Source organism: Equus caballus, chromosome 20 (genome assembly GCF_041296265.1).
Source record: "Equus caballus isolate H_3958 breed thoroughbred chromosome 20, TB-T2T, whole genome shotgun sequence".
NCBI lineage: Eukaryota > Metazoa > Chordata > Mammalia > Perissodactyla > Equidae > Equus > Equus caballus.
Genome location: NC_091703.1, coordinates 14780867 through 14804212, shown reverse-complemented (window position 1 = coordinate 14804212; position 23346 = coordinate 14780867). Strand labels below are relative to the sequence as shown.

At 37.1% G+C, this 23346-nt stretch overlaps 1 protein-coding gene and 1 long non-coding RNA gene across 2 annotated transcripts in view; one reads left to right on the top strand and one right to left on the bottom strand.

Moving 5' to 3' along the window:
- RANBP9 (RAN binding protein 9) overlaps window positions 1-23346 on the top strand; it is a 92720-nt gene that overhangs the window by 46275 nt on the left and 23099 nt on the right. The window contains exons 3-5 of the mRNA XM_023624471.2: window positions 13504-13556; window positions 14472-14639; window positions 19066-19088. Coding sequence (XP_023480239.2) covers window positions 13504-13556; window positions 14472-14639; window positions 19066-19088 — 244 coding nt within the window. The remainder of the gene's footprint in view (window positions 1-13503; window positions 13557-14471; window positions 14640-19065; window positions 19089-23346) is intronic.
- On the bottom strand, window positions 19165-20689 carry LOC111769265 (uncharacterized). The gene is made up of 2 exons (XR_002802137.2): window positions 20436-20689; window positions 19165-19300 (listed from the first exon to the last, which is right to left on the bottom strand). It is a non-coding gene; the product is annotated as an uncharacterized lncRNA (long non-coding RNA).

Genomic DNA, 23346 nt, shown 5'->3' with positions numbered 1-23346 from the left:
ATGTAATATATTAAAGGTGCATTTTTTTAAGAAACTTATTTGGTATTCATTAATACAGTACCAAAATGTATAGCAAAAAGCTGACAAAGGTCATAAAATTGAAAAATACAAAGAACCCAGAAAAGGATGAATGGACAGAACTGATGGGACAAGTAACAAGATAGTAGACTTAGGGGCCAGCCCCGTGGCCCAGTGGTTAAGTTCATGTGCTCCGCTCTGGTGGCCCAGAGTTTTCCCGGTTCAGATCCTGGCCGCAGACATGGCACCGCTCAGCAGGCCAGGGTGAGGCGGCGTCCCACATAGCATAACCAGAAGGACCTACAACTAGAATATACAACCATGTACTAGGGGGCTTTGGGGAGAAGAAGAAGAAAAAAAAGAAGATTGGTAACAGATGTTTGCTCAGGTGTTAAAAAAAAAGATAGTAGGCTTAAACTCTTCTATACTAAGAATTAAACTAAATGAATCCTCTTAGTCTCTATTATTTGACATTTGGCAGCATCATTCTTTACTTAATAATGTTAATAAATGTATAATTTGAAATTATTTGTATTGATGTATTGATCTGGAAAATTTTCATTGTCTGTTTCCCTTTCTAAGCACATAAGAGCACAGTAATAAATTTTTTTTTTTCTTAAGGAAGATTAGCCCTGAGCTAACATCTGCTGCCAATCCTCCCTTTTTGCTGAGGAAGACTGGCCCTGAGCTAACATCCGTGCCCATCTTCCTCTACTTTATCTGTGGGACGCCTTCCACAGCATGACTTGATAAGTGGTGCATAGGTCCTCACCTGGGATCCAGACTGGTGAATCCTGGGCCGCTGAAGCAGAACCTGCGAAATTAACCGCTGTGCTGCCAGGCCAGTCCCTGGTTTAAATTCTTTATCTGCTAATTCCAACCACTTGATCATCTCAGGATCATTCTCTTCTGTTTTTGCTCTTGAATATGGGTCGTGTTTTCCTGTCTCTATATGTGAAGTAATTTTGAACTGTGTTCTAGCATATCATATATGGATTATAGATTTTAAAAACTGTGAATACTATTTTTTATAGTCAGTAATTAATTTTAGTGATACATTTCATTTTATGTGTTTATTATTGTTTATTTGTCCCATGTATTTCTTCTATCCCATTTTTACTTGTCTCCCTACTAAAGTGTATCCTCATAGAGTTCTTTTGTGAGGGCCTGTGGATAGTGAGTTGTTAGCTTTTTAGTGTCTTAAAATATCTTATTCTGCCCTGAGTCTTGAATGATGCTTTGCCTGGGAATTAAGTTCTAGGTTGACAGCTCTGTTACCCTCAATACTTTGAATATAATGTGTCATTGTTTACTGTCAGCTGTTGCTGGAGAGAGGTCTGCTATCAGTCTAATTGTCATTCCTTCAGAAGTAATCTACCTTTTCTCTTTGAAAGCTTTTAGGATTATGTTGTTTATTGATATTCTACCATGTGCCTACATATGAGCTTATTTTTATCTTCCACAGTATGTATGTGGTGTGTGCTTTCAATTCAATAACGTATTTTCAATTGTGGAAAATTACTAGCTAAATCATCTCACTAAATACTGATGCTCCACTTCATCTTTTAGTGATAGTGATTCCTTTTTTCTTTTACATATCCTAAATGTACTTAAGAAACATTTTGTTTGGATATACTGTCCATTGATGAGTTTCATCTAGAATGAATTCATGTTCCAGTTGTATATTTTGTTGGCCCCTAAGTATTTTTTGATATATTTTAGAGTTTTGTTTTTGCAGCTTCATTTTGATTAGGAAGTTCAAAACTTTGCTCCGTTTTGTTCATCTGTCTTTTTCTGTACTTATTTTCTCTTTATTAAAGTTTGCACTTGCTGTCAAATTCCTGGGCCCCCAATCTAAAACCAGGTCTACATTAGAGTTTCCAGGTTCTTTCTTCAAGGTAATATTGGGAGTTCCCTGGATTCAGTCACTGATCGTTCAGCAGCCTCGTGTAGATCCTGGGCAAGAGGCTACTGTGTTCTCTTTCCCCTTAGCTAGGCCATAATGTCAAATAAGCTTCAGCCCAGGCAACAGGTGGTATCAGTATTTTCTTATTCTCCTTTCAGGAGGGAAGCCTGTTCTAGCCTTTGGCTTTAAGCAAGTGAGCATGGCTGATACTCCTCCTGTGGAGCATTGTTAGTCCTTGTTTCCTCAGAAGGGGAAACTTCTAGCCATTAGTGAGTGCTCATACACCCAGAGCTTTGTAGGCCCGTAGCTGTATCCCTGTTCACAGCTTTGTTTTTCTTCCCCTCAAGGATTGTCTTGTCCTTTATTATGTTATTTTTTAATAAATATATGCAGACTTTTTAAAATAAATACTTTAATAAGTGCTAATAAATATACTTTAAAAATACTTATAGTTATGGATTTAATAAATACATAAATAATGTGTTGTATTTGGAACAAAGATCTGAATCAAAATACAAATTTTTTTTATTGAGGTAACAATGGTTTATAACATGGTGAAATTTCAGATGTACATTATTATCAATTTCTGTATAGACTGCATTGTGCTGACCACCAGTAGTCTAATTTTTATCAGTCACCATATATATGTGCCCCTTTTGCCCACTGCCCAATCCCCTTCCCCTCTGGTAACCACTAATCTGTTCTCTTTGTCCATGTGTTTGTTTATCTTCCACAGATGAGTGAAATCATGTGGTGTTTGTCTTTCTCTGTCTGGCTCATTTCACATAACATCATACCCTCAAGGTCCATCTATGTTGTGGCAAAGGGGATAGTTTTGTCTTTTTTTTAATGACCAAGTAGTATTCCATTGTGATGTATACCACATCTTCTTTATCCATTTATCTATTGATGGGCACTTGAGTTGCTTCCCTGACTTGGCTATTGTGAATAATGCTGCAATGGACATAGGGGTGTGTAAGTCTCTTTGAATTGTTAATTTCAAGTTCTTTGGATAAATACCCAGTAGTGGGATAGCTGGATCATGTAGTATTTCTATTTTTAATTTTTTGAGAAATCTCCATACTGTTTTCCATAGTGGCTGTACTAGTTTGCATTCCCACCAGCAGTGTATGAAGGTTCCCTTTTCTCCACATCCTCTCCAGCATTTGTTATTTTTTGTCTTGGTAGTTATAGTCATTCTAACAAGTATAAGATGATATCTCATTGTAGTTTTGATTTGCATTTCCCTGCTGATTAATGATGTTGAACATCTTTTCATGTGCATATTGGCCATCTGTATATCTCCTTTGGACAAATGTCTGTTTACATCCTCTGCCCATTTTTTTGATCGGGTTGTTTGTTTGTTTGTTGTTGAGTTGTATGAGTTCTTTATATATTTTGGAGATTAACCCCTTGTCCGATATATGGTTTGCAAATATTTTCTCTCAGTTGACGGATTGCCTTGTTTTGTTCCTAGTTTCTTTCGCCTTGCAGAAGGTCTTCAGCCTTATATAGTCCCATTTATTTTTTATTGTGTTTCGCTTGCCTGAGTAGACATGGTATTTGAAAAGGTCATTCTAAGACTGATATCAAAGAGTGTACTGCCTATATTTTCTTCTAGGAGTTTTATGGTTTCATGTCTTACCTTCAGGTCTTTAATCCATTTTGGGTTAATTTTTGTGTATGGCAATAGATGATGGCCTACTTTCATTCTTTTGTATGTGGCTGTCCAGTTTCCCCAGGACCATTTATTGCAGAGACTTTCCTTTCTCCATTATATGTTCTTAGCTCCCTTGTTGAAAATTAACTGTCCATAGATGTGTGGTTTTATTTCTGGACTTTGGATTGTTCCCTTGATCTATGTGTCTGTTTTTGTACTAGTACCATGCTGTTTTTATTACTGTAGCTTTGTAGTATGTTTTGAAGTCCGGGATTCTGATGCCTCCAGCTTTGTTCTTTTCTCAGGATTGTTTTAGCTATTCAGGGTCTTTTGTGGCCCATGTGAATTTGAGGATTCTTTGTTCTATTTCCTTGAAGAACATCTTTGGGATTCAGATTGAGATTGCATTGAATTTGTAGATTGCTTTAGGTATTATGGACATTTTAACTATGTTTATTCTTCCAATCCATGTGCATGGAATATCCTTCCATTTCTTTGTTATGATCAACATCTTACAATAATGTCTTATAGTTTTCATTGTACGTTGGTCTTTCACCTCCTTGCTTAAATTTATTCCTAGATATTTTATTCTTTTTGTTGCAATTGTAAATGGGATTGTTTTCTTGAGTTCTCTTTCTGTTACTTTGATCTTAGAATATAAAAATACAACTGATTTTTCTAAGTTGATTTTGTACCCTGCAACTTTACTGTAGTTGTTGATTATTTCTAATAGTGTTCTGGTGGATTCTTTGGGGTTTTCTACATATAAAATCATGTCATCAGCAAATAGTGAGAGTTTCATTTCTTCTCTGCCAATTTGGATACCCTGGATACCTTTTATCTGTTTTTCTTGCCTAATTGCTCTAACCAAAATCTCCAGTACTGGGTTGAATAAGAGTGGGTACTCCTGTCTTGTTCCTGTTCTCAGAGGGATGGCCTTCAGTTTTTTACCATTGAGTATGATGTTGGCTGTGGGTTTGTCATATATGGCCTTTATCATGTTGAAGTACTTTCTGCTTTCCTCTTTTACCCATTTTATTGAGAGTTTTTATCATAAATGGATGTTGGATCTTGTCAAATGCTTTCTCTGCATCTATTGAGATGATCATGTGGTTTTTATTCTTCAGTTTCTCAATGTGGTGTATCATGTTGATTGATTTGCAGACGTTGAACCATCCCTGTGTCCCTAGTATAAATCCCGCTTGATCATGGTATACAATTCTTTTAATGTATTGCTATGTTTGATTTGCCAATATTTTGTTGAAGATTTTTGCATCTGTGTTCATCAGTGATATTGGCTTGTAGTTTCCCTTCTTTGTGTTGTCTTTGCCTGGTTTTGGGATCAGGGTGATGTTGGCTCATAGAATGACATAGGAAGTGTTCCATCATCTTCAGTTTTAGGAATAATTTGAGAAGGATAGGTATTAAATCTTCTTTGAATATTTGCTGATTTCTCTAGACAAGCCATCTGGTCCTGGACTTTTATTTTTTGGGAGGTTTTTTTTTTGAGGAAGATTAGCCCTGAGCTAACTGCTGCCAATCCTCCTCTTTTTGCTGAGGAAGGCTGGCCCTGAGCTAACATCCATGTCCATCTTCCTCTACTTTATATGTGGGACGCCTACCACAGCATGGCTTTTGCCAAGTGGTGCCATGTCCACACCCAGGATCCGAACCGGCGAACCCCGGGCCTCCGAGAAGTGGATCGGGCGCACTTAACTGCTCCGCCACCAGGCCGGCCCCTGGGAGGTTTTTGATTACTGTTTCAGTCTCTTTACTTGTGATTGGTGTATTCAGATTCTCTGGTTCATATTGATTCACTTTTGGGAGGTTGTACGAATCTAAGAATTTATGCATTTCTTTTAGGTTGTCCAGTTTGTTGGCATATGGTTTTTCATAGTATTCTCTTATAATCCTTTGTGTATCTGTGGTATCCATTTATAATTTCTCCTTTTTCATTTCTAATTTTATTTGAGCCTTCTCCCTTTTTTTCTTGGTGAGTCTGGCTAAGGCTCTGTCAATTTTGTTTTTCTTCTCAGAGAACCAGCTCTTGGTTTCATTAATCCTTTCTGCTGTTTTTTTGGTTTCACTTTCATTTATTTCTGCTCTAATTTTTATTATTTCCCTCCTTCTACTGGCTTTGGGCTTTGTTTATTCCTTTTCTAGTTCTGTTAGGTATAGTTTAAGATTACGTATTTGAGATTTTTCTTGTTTAAGTGGCCCTGTATTGCTATAAATTTTCCTCTTAGGATTGCTTTTGCCATATCCCATAAGAGTTGGTATGATGTATTTTCATTTGTCTCCAGATATTTTGTTATTTCTCCTTTTATTTCTTCTTTGATCCATTGGTTGTTTAGTAGCATGTTGTTTAGTTTCCACGTATTTGTGACTTTTCCAGCTTTTTTCTTGTAGTTGATTTCTAGTTTTATAGCATTATGGTTGGAAAAGATGCTTGATGTGATTTCGTTCATTCATTCATTTATAAAGATTGGCACTTGAGCTAACATCTGTTGCCAATCCTTTTTTTTTTCCTTTTTCCCAAAAGCCCCCCAGTACATAGTTGTATATTCTAGTTGTAGGTCCCTCTGGCTCTGCTATGTGGGACGCTCCCTCAGCATGGCTTGATGAGTGGTCCTAGGTCCACGCCCAGGATCTGAACCTGTGAACTCTGGGCTCCTGAAGTGGAGCGTGTGAACTTAACCACTCAGCCACAGGGCTGGCCCCTGTGATTTCGTTTATTGAGGTTTGCCCTGTTTCCCAACGTGTGGTCTGTCTTTGAGAATGTTGTATGTGCACTTGAGAAGAGTGTATATTCTGCTGTTTTGGGGATGGAGTGTTCTCTATATATCCATTAGTCCACCTGGTCTAGGTTTTCATTTGATTCCATTATTTCCTTGTTGACTTTCTGTCTGGATGGTCCATCCATTGATGTAAGTAGCGTGTTTACAATCTTGTAAAATTTCAGTTGTATGTTATTGTTTGTCATTCATGTTATAGGTGCACCCCTTCACCCTTTGTGCCCCACCCCCATCCCCCCATTCCCCTGGTAGCCACTAATCTGTTCTCTTTGCCCACGTGTTTAAATTCCTCATATGAGTGGAGTCATACAGAGATTGTCCTTTTCTATCTGGTTTATTTCACTTAACATAATTCCCTCAAGGTCCATCCATGTTGTTGTGAATGGGATGATTTTATTCTTTTTTATGGCTGAGTAGCATTCCATTGTGTGTGTATGGATGTATATATATATATGTGTGTGTGTGTATATATATGTATCATATCTTTATCCAGTCATCAGTTGATGGGCACTTAGGTTGTTTCCACATGTTGGCTATTGTAAATAATGCTGCAATGAACATAGGGGTGCATGGGACTTTTGGAATTGCTGACTTCAAGCTCTTTGGATAGATACCCAGTAGTGGGATGGCTGGGTCATATGGTATTCCTATTTTTAGTTTTTTAAGAGAGCTCCATACTGTTTTCCATAGTGGCTGCACCGGTTTGCATTCCCACCAGCAGTGTATGAGGGTTCCTTTTTCTCCACAACCTCTCCAACATTTGTTACTTTTTGTTTTGGTTATTTTTGCCATTCTAATGGGTGTAAGGTGATACCTTAGTGTAGTTTTGATTTGCATTTCCCTGATGATCAGTGATGATGAAGATATTTTCATGTGCCTATTGGTCATCCATATATCTTCTTTGGAGAAATGTCTGTTCATGTCTCCTGCCCATTTTTTGATTGGGTTGTTTGATTTTTTGTTGTTGAGTTGTGTGAGTTCTTTATATATTATGGAGATTAACCCTTTGTTGGTTGTATGACTTGCAAATATTTTTTCCCAATTGGTGGGTTGTTTTTTTGTTTCAGTCCTGTTTTCCCTTGCCTTGAAGAAGCTCTTTAGTCTGATGAAGTCCCATTTGTTTATTCTTTCTATTGTTTCCCTTGTCTGAGAAGACATGGTGTCCGAAAAGATCCTTTTAATGCTGATGTCAAAGTTTACTGCCTACATTTTCTTCTAGAAGCCTTATGGTTTCAGGTCTCAGCTTTAGGTCTTTGATCCATTTAGAGTTTACTTTTGTGAACGGTGAAAAAGAATGGTCAATTTTCATTCTTTTACCTGTGGCTTTCCAGGTTTCCCAGCACCATTTGTTGAAAAGACTTTCTTTTCTCCATTGTATGCCCTCAGCTCTTTTGTCAAAGATTAGCTGTCCATAGATGTGTGGTTTTATTTCTGGCTTTCAATTCTGTTCCGTTGATCTGTGCACCAGTACCACCCTGTTTTGATTCTGTAGCTTTGTAGTATATTTTGAAGGCAGGGATTGTGATGCCTCCAGCTTTGTTCTTTTTTCTCAGGATTGCTTTAGCACTTTGGGGTCTTTTGTTGTCCACTATGAATTTTAGGATTCTTTGTTCTACTTCTGTAAAGAATGTCATTGGGATTCTGTTGAATCTGTAGATTGCTTTAGGTAGTATGGACATTTTAACTATGTTTATTCTTCCAATCCGTGTACGTGGAATGTCTTTCCATCTCTTTATGTCGTCATCCATTTCTTTCAGGAAAGCCTTGTCGTTTTTGTTGTATAGGTCTTTCACTTCCTTTGTTAAATTCACCCCTAGGTATTTTCTTCTTTTTCTTGCGATTGTAAATGGTATTGTGTTCTTGAGTTCTTTTTCTGTTAGTTTGTTATTAGAGTATAGAAGTGCTACTAATTTATGTAAGTTGATTGTATACCCTGCAAATTTGCTGTAGTTGTTGATTATTTCTAAAAGTTTTACACTGGATTCTTTGGGGTTTTCCATATATAAGATCATGTCGTTTACAAACAGTGAGAGTTTCACTTCTTCCCTTCCTATTTGGATTCCTTTTGTTCCTTTCTCTTGCCTAATTGCTCTGGCCCAAACCTCCAGTACTATGTTAAATAAGAGTGGTGATAGAGGGCATCCTTGTCTTGTTCCTGTTTTCAGGGAGATGGCGCTCAGTTTTTGCCCATTGAGTATGATGTTGGCTGTGGTTTTGTCATATATGGCCTGTATTATGTTGAGGTAGTTTCCTTCTATCCCCATTTTGTTCAGAGTTTTTATCATAAATGGCTGTTGGATCTTGTCAAATGCTGAGGTCCCCTACTCTTATTGTGTTGCTGTTAATTTCTCCCTTTTGGTCTGTGAATAGTCGCTTTATCTACTTTGGTGCTCCTGTTTTAGGTGAGTATATATTCACAAGTGTTACGTCCTCCTGGTGGAATGTCTGTACTGCCCATCTTTGTCTCTCATTGCCTTTTTTATCTTGAAGTCTGCTTTGTCTTATATAAGTATGGCAACACCTGCTTTCTTTTGTTTGCCAATCGCTGGGAGCACCATCTTCCATCCCTTCACTGTGAGCCTGTGTTTGTCTTTAGAGCTGAGATGTTTCCTGGAGGCAGCATATTGTTGGTTCTTGTGTTTTGTTTTTTTTTTTAAGATTGGCACCTGAGCTAACATCTGTTGCCAAACTTCTTTTTTTTTCTTCTTCTTCCTAAAGCCCCCCAGTACTTAGTAGTATATTCCAGTTGCAGGTCCTTCTGATTGTGCTATGTGGGACACCGCCTCAGCATGGCTTGATGAGCAGTACTATGTCCATGCCTAAGATATGAACTGGTGAAACCCTGGGCCACTGAAGCGGAGCATGTGAACTTAACCACTTGGCCATGGGGCTGGCCCCTGGGTCCTGTTTTTTAATCCATCCAGCTGCTCTGTCTCTTTTGATTGGAGAACTCAGTCCATTTACGATTAGAGTGATTAGTGATAGATGAATGCTTAATACTGCCATTGTATCTCTTGTTTTCTGGTTATACTATATTTCCCTTGTTTCTTGTCCCATGTATTTCTGATAGCCATTTCAGTTTGGTGATTTTCTATGATGGTTTTCTTAGTTATCATTTGTGTCTGTGTTCTGCTGTTTTTGCTTAGTTGTTACTATTAGGTTTGTATGAAAGATCTCATAGATGAGATAGTCCATTTTATGATAGCTTCATATCTCCATTAGCCTAGCTAGGTTTCATCCCTTTCCTCTTACTTGTCTAAGTTATTGTTGTCACAACTTATTCCATTTTGTGTTGTGAGTTTATAATTAAAGTGAAGTGTTTATAGTTATCTTTGATGCCTTCCTTCCCTTTATCTTTAATGTTTTAAGTGTTTGCTAACCTGTCCTGATAGAGAGCTGCAATTTTCTGATTTTGTGTCTGTTTCTCTCCTTGCTCAAGGCTTTGTCCACCTTTTTCTTTTTGTTTCAGATATGAGGGCTGCCTTGATCATTTCTTGTGGGGGTGGGGTCTTGTGGCGATGAACTCCCTCAGCTTTTGTTTATCTGTGCAAGTTTTTATTTCTCCGTTGTATCTGAAGGATAGTTTCACTAGATAGAGTATTCTTGGCTGAATGTTTTTGTCTTTCAGTATTTTGAATATATCATTCCACTCGAGAGCTAGCTTGTAAGGTTTCTGCTGAAAAATCCCTGAAAGCCTGAGAGGGGTTCCTTTGTAGATTGTTTTCTTCTGCCTTGCTGCCTTTAATATTTTTTCTTTGCCATTGACTTTTGCCAGTTTTACTAGTATTTGCCTTGGAGAAGGTCTTTTTGCATTGATATAATTAGATCTAGTAGCTTCGTTTACTTGTAATTCCAGTTTCTTCCCCAGGTTTGGGATATTCTCAGTTCTTATTTCTTTGAAAAAGCTCTCTGCTCCTTTCTCCTTCTCTTCTCTCTCTGGAATACCTGTAATCCTTATGTTGCATTTCCTAATTGAGTTGGATGTTTCTCAGAGAATTGCTTCATTTCTTTTTAGTCTTAGATCTCTCTCATCCTCCACCTGAAGCAGTTCTGTATTTCTGTCCAGTAAATTACTAATTCTGTCCTCCATAATGTCAGCTCTGTTTTTTTTAAGGATTATAGATTGTTTTATCTCATTCACTCTGTTCCTAGTCTCCAGCATTTCTTATTTCCTTTCTTTGGGGGTAGGGGGGGAAGATTAGCCCTGAGCTAACATCTATTGTCAAACCTCCTCATTTTGCTGAGGAAGACTGGCCCTGAGATAATATCTGTGTCTACTTTATATGTGGGATGCTGCCACAGCATGGATTGATAAGTGGCATGTAGGTCTGCGCCTGGAATCCAAACTGATGAATCCCCAGGCCGCCAAAGCAGAGCATGTGAACTTACCTGCTGTGCCACCAGGCCGGCTCCTCCAGCATTTCTTTTTGGCTGTTTTTAGAGTTTCGATGTAAACTTTTGTGAAGAATTTCTTTTCATTAATTTTATTCGTGAGTTCATTGAACTGTCTTTCTGAATTTTCTTGTAACCTGTTGAGTTTCTTTATGATAACTATTTTGAATTCTCTGTTCTTCAAGTTGTATTTCTATGACTTCAGGATTGGTTTCTGTGGACCTGTCATTTTTCATCCATCCTTGAGTATTAATGTATTTCTCCATGGTATTAGGTGGGGTGACACTTTGCTGGTGCATAGTGGTAGTATCTGGAATACTGCCACCCCTGGGAGATGGTGGGGCAGGAGCTGTGTTTTCTGTACCTGCCACATCCATTGAAAGTTGTTCCTGTCCACTCAAAGTTATGCTGATAGGGCTCTCTGCATCTGCCCGTTGGCCACCGCTGCTTCACACTCACAGGCACTCTGGTGTTGATCCTCTGCCCTGGCTTGCTGGCCGATCTGTTGTACCAGTTGGAGGGAAGGTGCACTTTCTTTCGTACGCGCAATCCTGTGCATTCCCACTCTGCACTTACTGGTGGTCCACCTGGGCTGCTCAGCTTGGTGGGGGCACCCACGTGGTGTCTGAGCTGCCTTGGTGTGGGGCATTCTAGCGGGATGGGAACCAACTCCGAGAGCAAAAGCATTCCCTCAGAGGGCTTCCTGTTCCCCTCTCTCTTCCCAGAGTTGAGAGTCCTAGATCACTACCACTGGGGAGGGGGCGGAGATCCACTAACTCCTTCCACTGCTGCCCGAGAGTCCAGGCCCCCCACATTCATACGTATGGCTGCGCCAATCTCTCAGACATCAGTTGTGCTGTGTGGATGTCCATCTTTTGTTGGTTAGTGAGTGTCCTTTTCGTTGTATCTTAGTGGGGAGAGACTAACGGAAGAGCTCATTCCGCCATGATGCCACCGCCACTCTCCTCAAACACAAATTTAATGGGTCCTCTTGACTAGACATGTGAATGTTGTGTCTTAATGTTTATCACAATTGTCTCACGTGGCACATGCTCTTTTTAGTAATATTGCTCTCATGAGTTCAGTTAACTGTGACTTTTAATATCTAGTAGGACAAACACTGTTATTTTTCTTTTAAAAAATTTCATCCTTTCTTGATCAAATATGAACTTTAAAATCGTATTTTCCTGTTGCAAAAATTCATTTGGGTTCTATCTTAAATTTCATTATATGTATATATTAGTTTTAGAGAGATTGCCATTGTTATGCTGTCACGTTATCCAGATGCATAGCATGTCCATTTATTTACGGCTCTTGTCACATTGTTTTTGAGCCTTACTTGAGAGCTTTGTTCCTGTTATGGTTTCTGTAGTGATAGTGACTGGTACATTTACACACACCTCTTCCTTTCTTTAGCTGGTTATTACTTAGAAGAGAAATTAAACTGTTTTTCTTATATCCAGTCAGTTAAAATATCTAATTAATTCTAAAAGCTTTTAGTATATTTCATAGTTTTCTCTGTATGTAATCACAGCAACTACTAATAATTTTGTATCTTCTAATATACTGGTTATTTTGTGTTCTTATTTTATGAAATTATCTAAAACCTTCAAAACAACATTTAACCAGTTGTAGTCAGCCCTATGTTCCTGATTTTAATGTAAATGGCTTCAGTGTTTCACTGTTGAATATCTTGCTTGTATTAAATTTGGAAAAAAGCGTGCATATTTATGTAGTTTCCTTTTAATCTTATGTTACTGAGTTTTTATTAGGAATAGTAGCTGAAATGCTCAAATGCCATTTAAATCTTGATACAGTTAGCCAGTTAGCCTTTTAAGAAACTGGATTCAGTATGCTCTTTTATTTAGTTCTTTCTTTTTGTCTATCAGGTTTTATTAATTTTATAAGCTTTTAAAAATGAATTGCATACCTTATAATTACCTTTCCCTCTTGTATTTCTTTTGTGGAGGTAATTTTGTTCTTCTAGTTTCATAAATTAATGAGTCTCCTGTTTAGGTTGATTTTCTCAATTTGCCAAAACACTTTTAGAAAACCAATATATGGATGCACTACAGTACACAGTTTTTTATTTTTGTTTTTTGGTGAGGAAGACTTACACTGAGCTCACATCTGTGCCAGTCATCCTCTTTTTTGTTGTGGGTCACCACCACAACTTGGCCACTGCCGAGCAGTGTAGGTCCACACGTGGGAACCGAATCTGGGCTGCCAAAGTGGAACACACCAAACTTAACCACTAGGCCATGGGGCCTGCCCCAGTATACACTTTTTAGTGTAATTTTATTAAGTATTTCAGATATTTTTATATGAATTTGACATTTTTTCTGAATATGTATCTCTGTCCTTTTTGTGTGTGTGGTCTAGATTTTTCCTTTTGAAAACACATTTGTTTCTTATTTAATGTTTCTTCTTTCTTCCTCAAATCCTTCTATACTTTTTGTTAGAAGTCGTAATTCTAAATTCTTATGTGTAGATAAGTTGAAGAGATTTTTGTAGTTATTGGTAGAGTGCATAATTATTATTAATACTTTGTGTTTATGAATGATTGCTATATGAATTTACTGTGAATCTGGGTTTATTGTTGCTTAGAATTGCCCTTTTTGCTGTTTAATGAATTGTAATAACTCTTGTACTACCCTATGATAATGTTGAAAGTGTTTGGTAATTTATACATATGTGACTATAATAGTCTGCTTTTCTCTTTTTTTTAACAGTTACATGGGAATTGGTCTTTCTGCTCAAGGTGTGAACATGAATAGACTACCAGGTACACTTGTAATTGGTTTATGGTACAATCTTATGGGTAACTCCTTCTGGCTAAAAATTTCAGATAACTTGAAATAGTTAAATGGTATTTAACTGATTGCTTTTCTATTTTTAATAACCTATACCATGAGTTCAAAGTGGAAGCTGAGTGGTTTTAATAAATTCAAATTTTATGCTATTTAGCAAAACTGATAGATACTATGTGTTGTTTTGTTTGTTGCTTTTTTGTTTTGTTTTGCTTTTTTGGTGTTTTTAACTTACAGTACGTAGTCATGTCAACTACTTTAAATATTTTAACATGGTTGGTTCTGTTTGCTACCCAACACATTCCTGGCTTTTAACCCATTTTTAGTTGTTTAATATTCTGGGAATGTGACTGATATTAAAAGTAAACTAAGGAAGGTGTGAATTGAGATGGCAGAACTGTTTCCAAAAACCATTAATCAGTGGAAATGATTGATTCTTGAATTTTATTTTCTGATATTCTGTTTACTAATGTTAAAAATTAATTTTGGGGGCATGTTTTTGAGAATAAACAGCAAAATCTTCTATTTTATATTAAACTGGGTGTGTGAGTGTGTGTTTAAACCAAATCAAAGCAAAATTCCTTTGGTCTATTAGCAAAGGAAATATGCATGGAAAATGTGTCTTGCTATGTTTATTTTTTTTCTGGTAGGAGTCTTGTCTGTTTAATACATGTTTTAGTGTTCTGTATGGGAAATTTATTTTCCTTAATGTTGTAAATGGTGTTTTAATACAGAAAATAGTGTAATTGTTGATAATTTAAATCTGTATTTGGGAATTTTATCTTTGTACTAGCTGTTGTACTGTTCTTGCTTGTCATAATCTTAGTGATTAGCTCTAACACAGAGGATCCTTACTTTTCATTGTAAATATACTGGAACTTTCTCCTTAGGCTGGGATAAACATTCGTATGGTTATCATGGGGATGATGGACATTCATTTTGTTCTTCTGGAACGGGACAACCTTATGGACCAACTTTTACGACTGGTGATGTCATTGGCTGTTGTGTTAACCTTATCAACAATACCTGCTTCTACACCAAGAATGGACATAGTTTAGGTACTAAGATAATGTATTGCATGTAAAATAATCAAATATTGTGATTATTGTACTTACAGCACAGTAGTCATGTTTGTTATATAATCCTCCTTTATAAATAGATGCCTCTGGAAATTACTTTTTTGTTCCTTCCAGGTGGAGGTTGAGGAAATTGTGAAAATTTGTATTTTGTGAAGGCCACATTGTATTACACGTATAGCAATAACCATAGAAATGATGCCCATGCTCAGATATTTACTCCAGTAATAGAAATGCTAAGTGTTTGCTGCTTTGCTTTGAATCAAGCCCTTCACAGTATGATCTCTAGGTAGCAGGTGCTAAGAATGAAGGGCTGTCAGTTTTTAGTATAGTATGAGGGTAGGCACAAAGGATGGAAAAGCTTGATGCTGTCACTCAGGTGAAGGGCACTGACACACTAAAAGGTCAGGCCTCCTAACAACGATTGATGAAGGATGGTGACTACAAGTGAGTTTTGCAAAAGGAGCAGAATTAAAACAAGCAAATAACAGCAAAACTTCTGAGAATAAAAGGTGGCAATTAAGAAATAAATAAACGCAGATGAATGAAAACATGAAGAAACATGTCCATTGAAAGACTAATAGAAAATTAAGGTTCTTTAGTCAAACATGCACCTGTAGCACTTCAAATTTAAAATTGTGTATGGTTGTTATGCGCGCTTTTCTTAGAAATGTTTTTGGTGTTTATATTATAGATAAATGATAGATTGATGCTTTAAAAATAATAAGGTTTCGCATTACTTTTATTGTTTTAAACATCCTTGACTCAGCAAATTATTTTTGATTAGGTGGAGTGAAAGGAGGCAAAAACTGAGTAACCCCAGAAGACAGAAATTTCAGTTTGCTTATAAATAGTATTTAAAAATTAGGCTGCAAATAGTATGCTTAGACATAAAATAGATTTTAATATAGTTCTTTAATATAATACAAAAACTACTTTTTCTGTCATTTCTTAGTAGAAAATTCTAAACTTATGGCTATATTGATAATAGTTATTCTTTTTTAGTGTCTCAAGATGCTCCTAATGTAAAGTCAGTGTCTTCAAATTTTTATTCAGCTTAAAACTTTTCCTTCTGATTATTAATATTGATTCTGAAGTCCTGTGTTATCCAACTTAAAGGTTATCCCAAGTCCGCAGAAGATCCTTATATTCTCATTGATAGAAGAATGTTGATAAAGATGCCATGCAAATCATGTGTATTTGTGATTTGATTGTTTTGGCCAACTGGTTTCCAGAAGGATGTAGCCCCTTTAGTTTATCCATTGTTACTATTCTGGCTCTGATTTATAAAGCAGTTAACTGGGATAGTCTTAGCTGGCTTGGCTGCTTAAGATATGTATGACCTTGAATGAAAACAGAAGAAATCTGCTTTTAGGTATGACCTTTGGTTCAAAAATGCAAAAGACTTATTTTTAAAACCAAAATTAGTCTTTTTACAGTTCTTTACACTTTGTTCTAGAGAAGAAATTTTATTTTGCAAGGTGGGAAGATCATAGGTGATGTGACTTTATTTTTTTTCTATTAGATTTTCAGAAACCTTATAAACTGAAAATTTCTCTTGAGTAAGAAAGCTATTTTAAAGATGTGAGCTGCTTTTTAAGAAAAAGGTACCTAATCATGGAATCACATTCTAATTTTAAGTAAATTTGCAACGTCTGGCATTATTCCTAAGTTTAACAAATATGTTTTTTTAGCACAGAGAGAAGCATTATAACAGTGGTTAATATGGGTTCTTTGGTTGTCTGCGTTTGTCTCCTGGCTTGGGCCCTGTGACCATTTGCAGGTTAATTAACCTCTCTGTGCCTCAGTTTGTAAAATAGGGTCATTATGATACCTACCTTATTAAGGTTATTAGAGTAAACTGAAATGAGGCATGCGAAGTTCTTAGGTAATTGCCTTGCGCATAGTGAGTACTCACTAAATGTTGTTTATTACTGTTTGCCAGCCTCTGGGCTGGGTGCCAGGGACACAGTGGTAAAACTTGGGTAAGCAGAGATTACTCCTCTAGAGCAGAAGTCAACAGGCTGTGGCCCATGGGCCAAATCAGTCTTTCATCTGGTTTTTAAATAAAGTTTCATTGGAATGCAGCGACACCCGTTCTCTTCTGTGCTGTGTATGGCTGCTTGCCTGCTACAATGGCAGAATTGAGTAGTTGTAACAGAGACCATGCAGCCTAGAGAGCAGAAAATATTTATTCTCTGACCTTTTACAAGAGAAGTGTGCTGACCTCTGGTGCAGATTCTAGCATCTAGAGATAAAGTAGTATTCAAATAGTTACTGTTCCCTTGTACTTCTCAAAGGGGATAATTTCTACACAAAAGCTGACACATCTTTAGTTTCTGTGTCATGAAGGTTTTCACAATATCTGTTAACTTACCATATAAAGAGAAATGGAAAGGCTGACCTGCTGGGCTAGTGGTTAAGTTCACATGCTCCACTTCAGTGGCCTGGGTTTGTGGGTTCGGATCCTAGGCCTGGACCTACACACCACTCATCAAGCCATGCTGAAGTGGTGTTCCACACACAAGATAGAGGATTGGCACAGATGTTAGCTCAGGGACAATCTTCCTCAAGCAAAAAAAAGAAAAAGGAGAAATGGAAAGATTTTTATTTGAGAAAGTAATTGAAAAAGAAACATTTCGGTATCTAGGTTAACTTAATTTGAATTTTTTTGATTTTATTGAATATCATTCATCACCTGAAAATCAGTTTTCAAAAAGCCTTTTGAGAAATCAGGAAATTAGAAATATAAAAAATTGTTTTATGTGTAAAATTTAAATAATTATACCAACTTGTTAAAGGACCATCTTTTTGTTGTCTGAAATTGTATAGGTTGTGGTAGCTATATTTGGCAATGTTCAAAAATGTTAATCTATGGAATTAAGTTGGATTTTTTCATTAGAGTTTTTGATAAAGAGTGAGGATTTCAGTAATTACTGACAAAGGAATTTTTTTGCTAAAACAATATAAATTTAGACAATCTTTGTTATAAATAGACATCTTTAAGGAAAATAATTGATTAGGCTGCTATTTTGTGAAAAATGGTAAAGATATGTGTGATAATACTTAATTTATTCTCTGTTTTCTGTATCCTTTTAGTTTTCTGAAATTTATAGAATAAATTTTCATTTTTGGCCCACAGTTACTTTGCTTTCTATTTATTAATGAAGCTAAGCTAAAAGTAATCAGAATGTTCTATGGGGGAGGGGAATCTATCTTTGCTCTCCTTTTGACGAGCCAACATGAATTTACTGCTTGTTTTTAAAAGTCATAAAAACAGGACTTTACAAAGCACCATTTTTATACATTTATTTAAAAACATGTAGTAGAGATTTATAGTCAGTGTGTCTTTTAACTTTATTACTTTAATAAATAGAGTCAGATAGTTGTGTTTGCCTGCTGCTACACCACAGTGGCAGAGCCATAGACTCTCAAGTGGGAAGAGACCTTAAAGATAGTTTAACGGAAACGCCCTCATGTGTTAGCTGGTGATCAGCACTGTAGAGGCAGTGGTGCTGGTGTGGTTTCTTTGTTTTAATGAATATGTGGCCAGAAGAATTGAGATTAACTGACTCACCAACACCACCCCCTCCTGTTATCCAAGAACTGAGTCTTTTTAAACATATGAATGAGGTCCTACAGAAATATTTGGTTTATTATCTTATTTTCAGCTAGGTAATATATTTACATATTTGAAGGGAGATTATTAAATCATCACTTTGAGATTCCAGTAGATTTATTCCAGTGATATTGCTGTCTTTCAAATGTATTTGGAATATGACTGTGTTGAAATCACTGACAGGACATTCAAGAGAAGTTCTCACTGTATAAATTTTTATCTTTTGAAGGAGGAATTGATTTTTTTCTCCGGAGTAGTCAAAAGTTATTTAAGAGTGTCCTTGTATAAGAAATTTTTTTTAAGAAGCAAAAGTGCTGTATTTTCCATTGTTCACCTTTTTTTAATAGCAGAAAATCTCTCCTTTCCCTTCCCCCCCAAATTATTTAAAAGCTAAATTTAGGTGAGGAAGATTAAATGATAAAGCTGGATAAAGCAGTTGGGTGCTGGTCCAAAATCAACTGTGACTGTTTTGCAACCAGTTTTCTTATGTGGCTCCTAACATAGCTTTGAAGAGCTATCTGAAGTCATTTCAGAAACCCTGAAGGCCATAGCAGTACCCCAGAAATAACGCTGGTGTGTGACTAGCAAGGATGGTAATCTTGAGAGGGGACAGCATTCACTCAGACCTCTGTCAGTGTTACTAAGAAAAAATTAGGCTTGTTATTTTATGTTTAGGCTTTTAATTTTTTCTTATGTCTTTCTTTCCCTTATTTTTAGTTAGAAGTTCAGCATGTCACCAAAGTATGCCTTTGAAAAACAGCATCTAATGCCACTTTTTTTTTTTTTTAGGTATTGCTTTCACTGACCTACCGGTAAGACACAATTTCTTTTAAAAGCAGTTTTACATTTTTAATTAAAAGAGATATAAAGAAACTAGTACAAACCATGTTTAGAATGCAGTCTTATTGATATTTATTAGGTTTATATGTCATGCGTAGAATAGTGATCCTTTTTCTAGCCACCATTGCAGAAATTCAGCTCCAGATTGCGCTGGACACCATTGCACGAGAGAACTTTGTTGTAGCTAAGGAATAAATCAGAAATGATTACTTAAAATATTCTCTTTAATGTCAGTATGCATTCATTCGAAATATGTTTTTTTGGTTATTGGGTTTTTCAGCCAATTATAGTAGTTTATTCAGTATGTGTGTGTCTATGTATATATATGTCTATATAGACACACACATATATACATGTCTATATAGACACATATATGTGTGTCTATATATACTGTGTGTATATATATACATATATACTGTGTGGCAGGTTCTGTACTTGGGATACGTCATTCAACAAAACAGGTAAATGTCTCTGTTCTCTTGGAGTATTCAAGCTGGAGAAGTTTGAGAATAAACAATACATTAAAAAATAAGTAAATTGTAACATATTTTAAAAGGTTTTAAGTACTTTTTAAAGAAAGAGAAAAACTAGAGCATGGGAGTACCAAAGACAGAATATGGTTATACAGTTTGAGCAGAGACTTTTGTGGAGCAAGAATGTTCCAAGCAGAGGCAACAGTTAGGGGAACAGGGCTAGAGCAGGATGGCAGCTGGCAGGTTTGAAGAACAGCATGAAGTGAAGTGGAGAGATGTGAGGAGGGCGGAGAGCGGTAGGAGAGTGGTAGGAGGCGCGTCAGGGACAATGACTGGGGAGGGCGAGCTACGGCCTCTAGCCCTTGAGGGCCATTGTAAGGACTTGGGCCTTTACCCTGAGTGAAATACAGAGTTTTAGTTATCACGATATAACTTTAGGTTTTAAAGGATCACTGGCTGCCGGGTGGAAAACAGACTGTCAGGGGTAGTAAGAGTAGAAGCAAGCAGACCTGTGAGGGGCTGTTGCAGAAATTCAGGCCGGAGACGACGGTAACTCACATCACTAGAGATGTAAGAAGCGGTTTGATTCTAGATAGCTGGTTTACCACATGTAAGATTATCAGTTGTAATACGCGTCATATATAACACCAAGGGGAAAAAGCTAACAACCTATGATACGATGCTTTCTTATCACTTAGAATTTTTATATTCACTGAATGATCTCTTGGAGTATTTAAATATAAATTTTTTAAATCAGTATCACTTGTTGCACACCTAAAAATGATGAAATAAGCAATATAAATTGATTAAGGTATTTGTCAAACTTCTTTGCATTTGGACTCCAACCTTTTAAACTGCTTTTTTAGAATGGATGTCTGTGGTTTTCCACATGGTGTTATCTTCTGTGCCGTCAGGAACATTTCTTACGAGCTCTTCTTCCATGCTGCTGATCGCATGGTGCAGGTTCTGATGCTGTCACTTTCTTAGTATTACCAGAAGGTATTAACTGAAGGTTTCCTAACAACAGCCAGGGCTCTGATATTCCTTAGTCAGTTGGTCGTTAAGAGGCTTGTTGACTAAAATGTCTCCTTGGTTACAGTATCCAGCTGTTTCACTAGGTGGAACAATCAAGTCCCAGTTTTCGGTGAGCTCGTTCTTTAACAGATTCCCACCTGTGCAGGCAGTGACAGCTGCTCCATGACGGCTGCCTGACCAGATGTAAGATGCCGTCGATTACAATACAGTCCAGTTCCAGATGTGTTTTGACAGAGGTGACAGGAGACCTGGGCAGAGAACAGACACCCAGTCTATAGATTAATATTCCTGAAGAAAATCCTAGAAAAAAACAGAATAAATTAGAGTTGTAGTAGAAAACAACTTTGCTAAACCAAGGAAAATTTCGAGTCTACATGTAGACCAAAATTTTTCACCAAGAAGCATTATTTAATGAGCAGTGATGGAACAAGTGTTTATCTTTTTGAAAAAATATATATAATTTTAAGATTTGTGTCCATATTTATACCAAAGTAAGTTCCAGATGCATTAAAGAGTTAAATGAATAAATAAATAAAAATGATTTTTTAAAAAAATCCAACTGAAAGCAAAGAGGATTTTCTAATGGAGTGGATGTGACAATGTGAGAAAGAGGGTCTGACTTTTAAGATTTTTGGCCTGAAGAATTGGAAAAATGGAGATGCCACTTAGATTAGGGAGAAGGCCGTTTACAGGTGGAGCAAGTTTTAAAGGGGGAGATCCATTAAATGAGTTGTCAGATGTACATTTGGCTACACAAGCCTGAAATTCAAGAGAGTGATCTGGGCTGGAGATGAAAATTTGGGAGTTGTTGGCATTTTGGGGTTTAAATTTAAAGTCATGGGACTGAGTGAGATCAACAAGGGAGTGTGTGTAGACAGAGAAGAGAAATGGACCAAGGACTGAGTTCTGGGGCATGCCGTATTTGGGAGAAGAGAAGGAACCAGCAAAGGGAAATTGAGAAGGAGCAATCAGTGAGGTAAGAGGAAGACAAAGAATTGAGTGTTCTCAAAGCCAAGCGAGGAAAATACACCAAGAAGGAAGGAGTAATCACCTATGTCAAATACCACTGTGATACATCCCATAAGATAAGGACCAAGGATTGACCAGTGGATTTAGCAGAGCGGAGTCACTTGTGATCTTGACAAAGTTTCAGCAGAGCGACGGTGAAATCCTGATTGGAAAGGGATTAGGAGGGAAATTATAGAGTGTGGACAACTTGAGAGGATTCTCACTACAGTGGGGAGTAAACAAATAGGATGTAGTAGGTGGGGGCGGAAGTGGGGGCGATAGAAGATTTTTCATTAGATTGAGCAGGATGTTTGTTTGGTGATGAGAATGATTCAGTAGCAAGCAAAACAGTCTGTGTAGTGTAGAGAGAGGAAAAGTAGCATAGTGACCCTACCCCTTGAGTGGACAGGTGGGTCTGTGATGGCGTGTCCAGGTGGAGGAGGGCAGGCTTCAGAGAAGAGCGTCTGTGGTGGAGGGGGTGCGGAGAGTAGGGGCTCTGCTGGTAGGTGGGTTGATGTGGTTGGGACTGTTTGCAGAGGTTTTGGTAAGACTCAGTTTCATTTGGAGTTGGTTAAGGTGCTCAGTAGCTGGGGGTTTCGTTGTTGGTTTTTTCTCTTGTGGCACTAAGCAAGTAAAACCAACTTGTCAGAGCAAGCAGATTTTTTGTTAGTTTTTGTTTCTCCTGGGTAGACAATGATGGTCGTTGGGAAAGGCTTAGCTGGTTTTAGACATGTTGACTATTTTTGTCTTGCCTTCTAATCATTTTTTGTCCCTCTTTAGAATCGCCAGTTCTGGTTTTTGCCTTGTCTATAATTAGCCTGTGGTGATGTTCAGCTTTGTAACAGTGAGTGAAGTGGTGGTGAAGGTGGTTGTTAGAAGTGTCCTTTTAATATAGTGGTTCTGAGAGTTCTTTATTTTTATGACTGTGAGACCTTCTGGGACTTCCACATGCAACGTATCACTCTTCCACTTAAAAAGGAAGGAAAAAGTTGGTCTTTCCCTTAAAGGCACCGTGGAACATATGTTTATAGTGATCTCTCTCTAGCCAGTTGCGGCATTAAATCCTGGTAGAGAGCACCTTTTAGAGAAGTTCACCTAGACTGTTTCACCTGTCTTGTGATGTCAAGTGTTTATACAGTTTTGAAAACCTTAGAGCTTTTTCAGGATCATCTTTCTCCCCCAGCTCACCTCACCAATTTGCGAGATGTCCATCTGTAAATTGATTGATTCAGTTAGGGATTAGATAAATTCCTTTTGTGATAGAAACTGTTCTCATTTAAGATGATGCTACTTTCCAGTTCCTTAAGCTGATTTGAAATCTGCTTTTTATAGATGCATTCTTTGCTTTTCACTTTCATTAGAAAAAAATCTTTTAAATTTAATAGAACAAAACTGTGTTATTGAGAACATGATTTTATTTTGTTTATTTAGCTTTTGAGTAGTATTTTTAGTATCCGTCTTTATCTTTTTCATAGCTTAATAGAAATGAGGAAATCTGTTTTTCTATTCTCTTCATGGAGACTTAAATTATTCTCTCTTTTGTCTAATTCTACATAGGCAGGAGGTTTTTGTTTTTTTGTTTTTAATATAGAAACAGTTTCCTGGAAAACATTGTTTTACATAAATCCATAATCTACATGCATGCTACAACATGGATGAACCTTGAAAACGTTATGCTAAATGAAAGAAGCCAGTCCCAAAAGACCATATATTG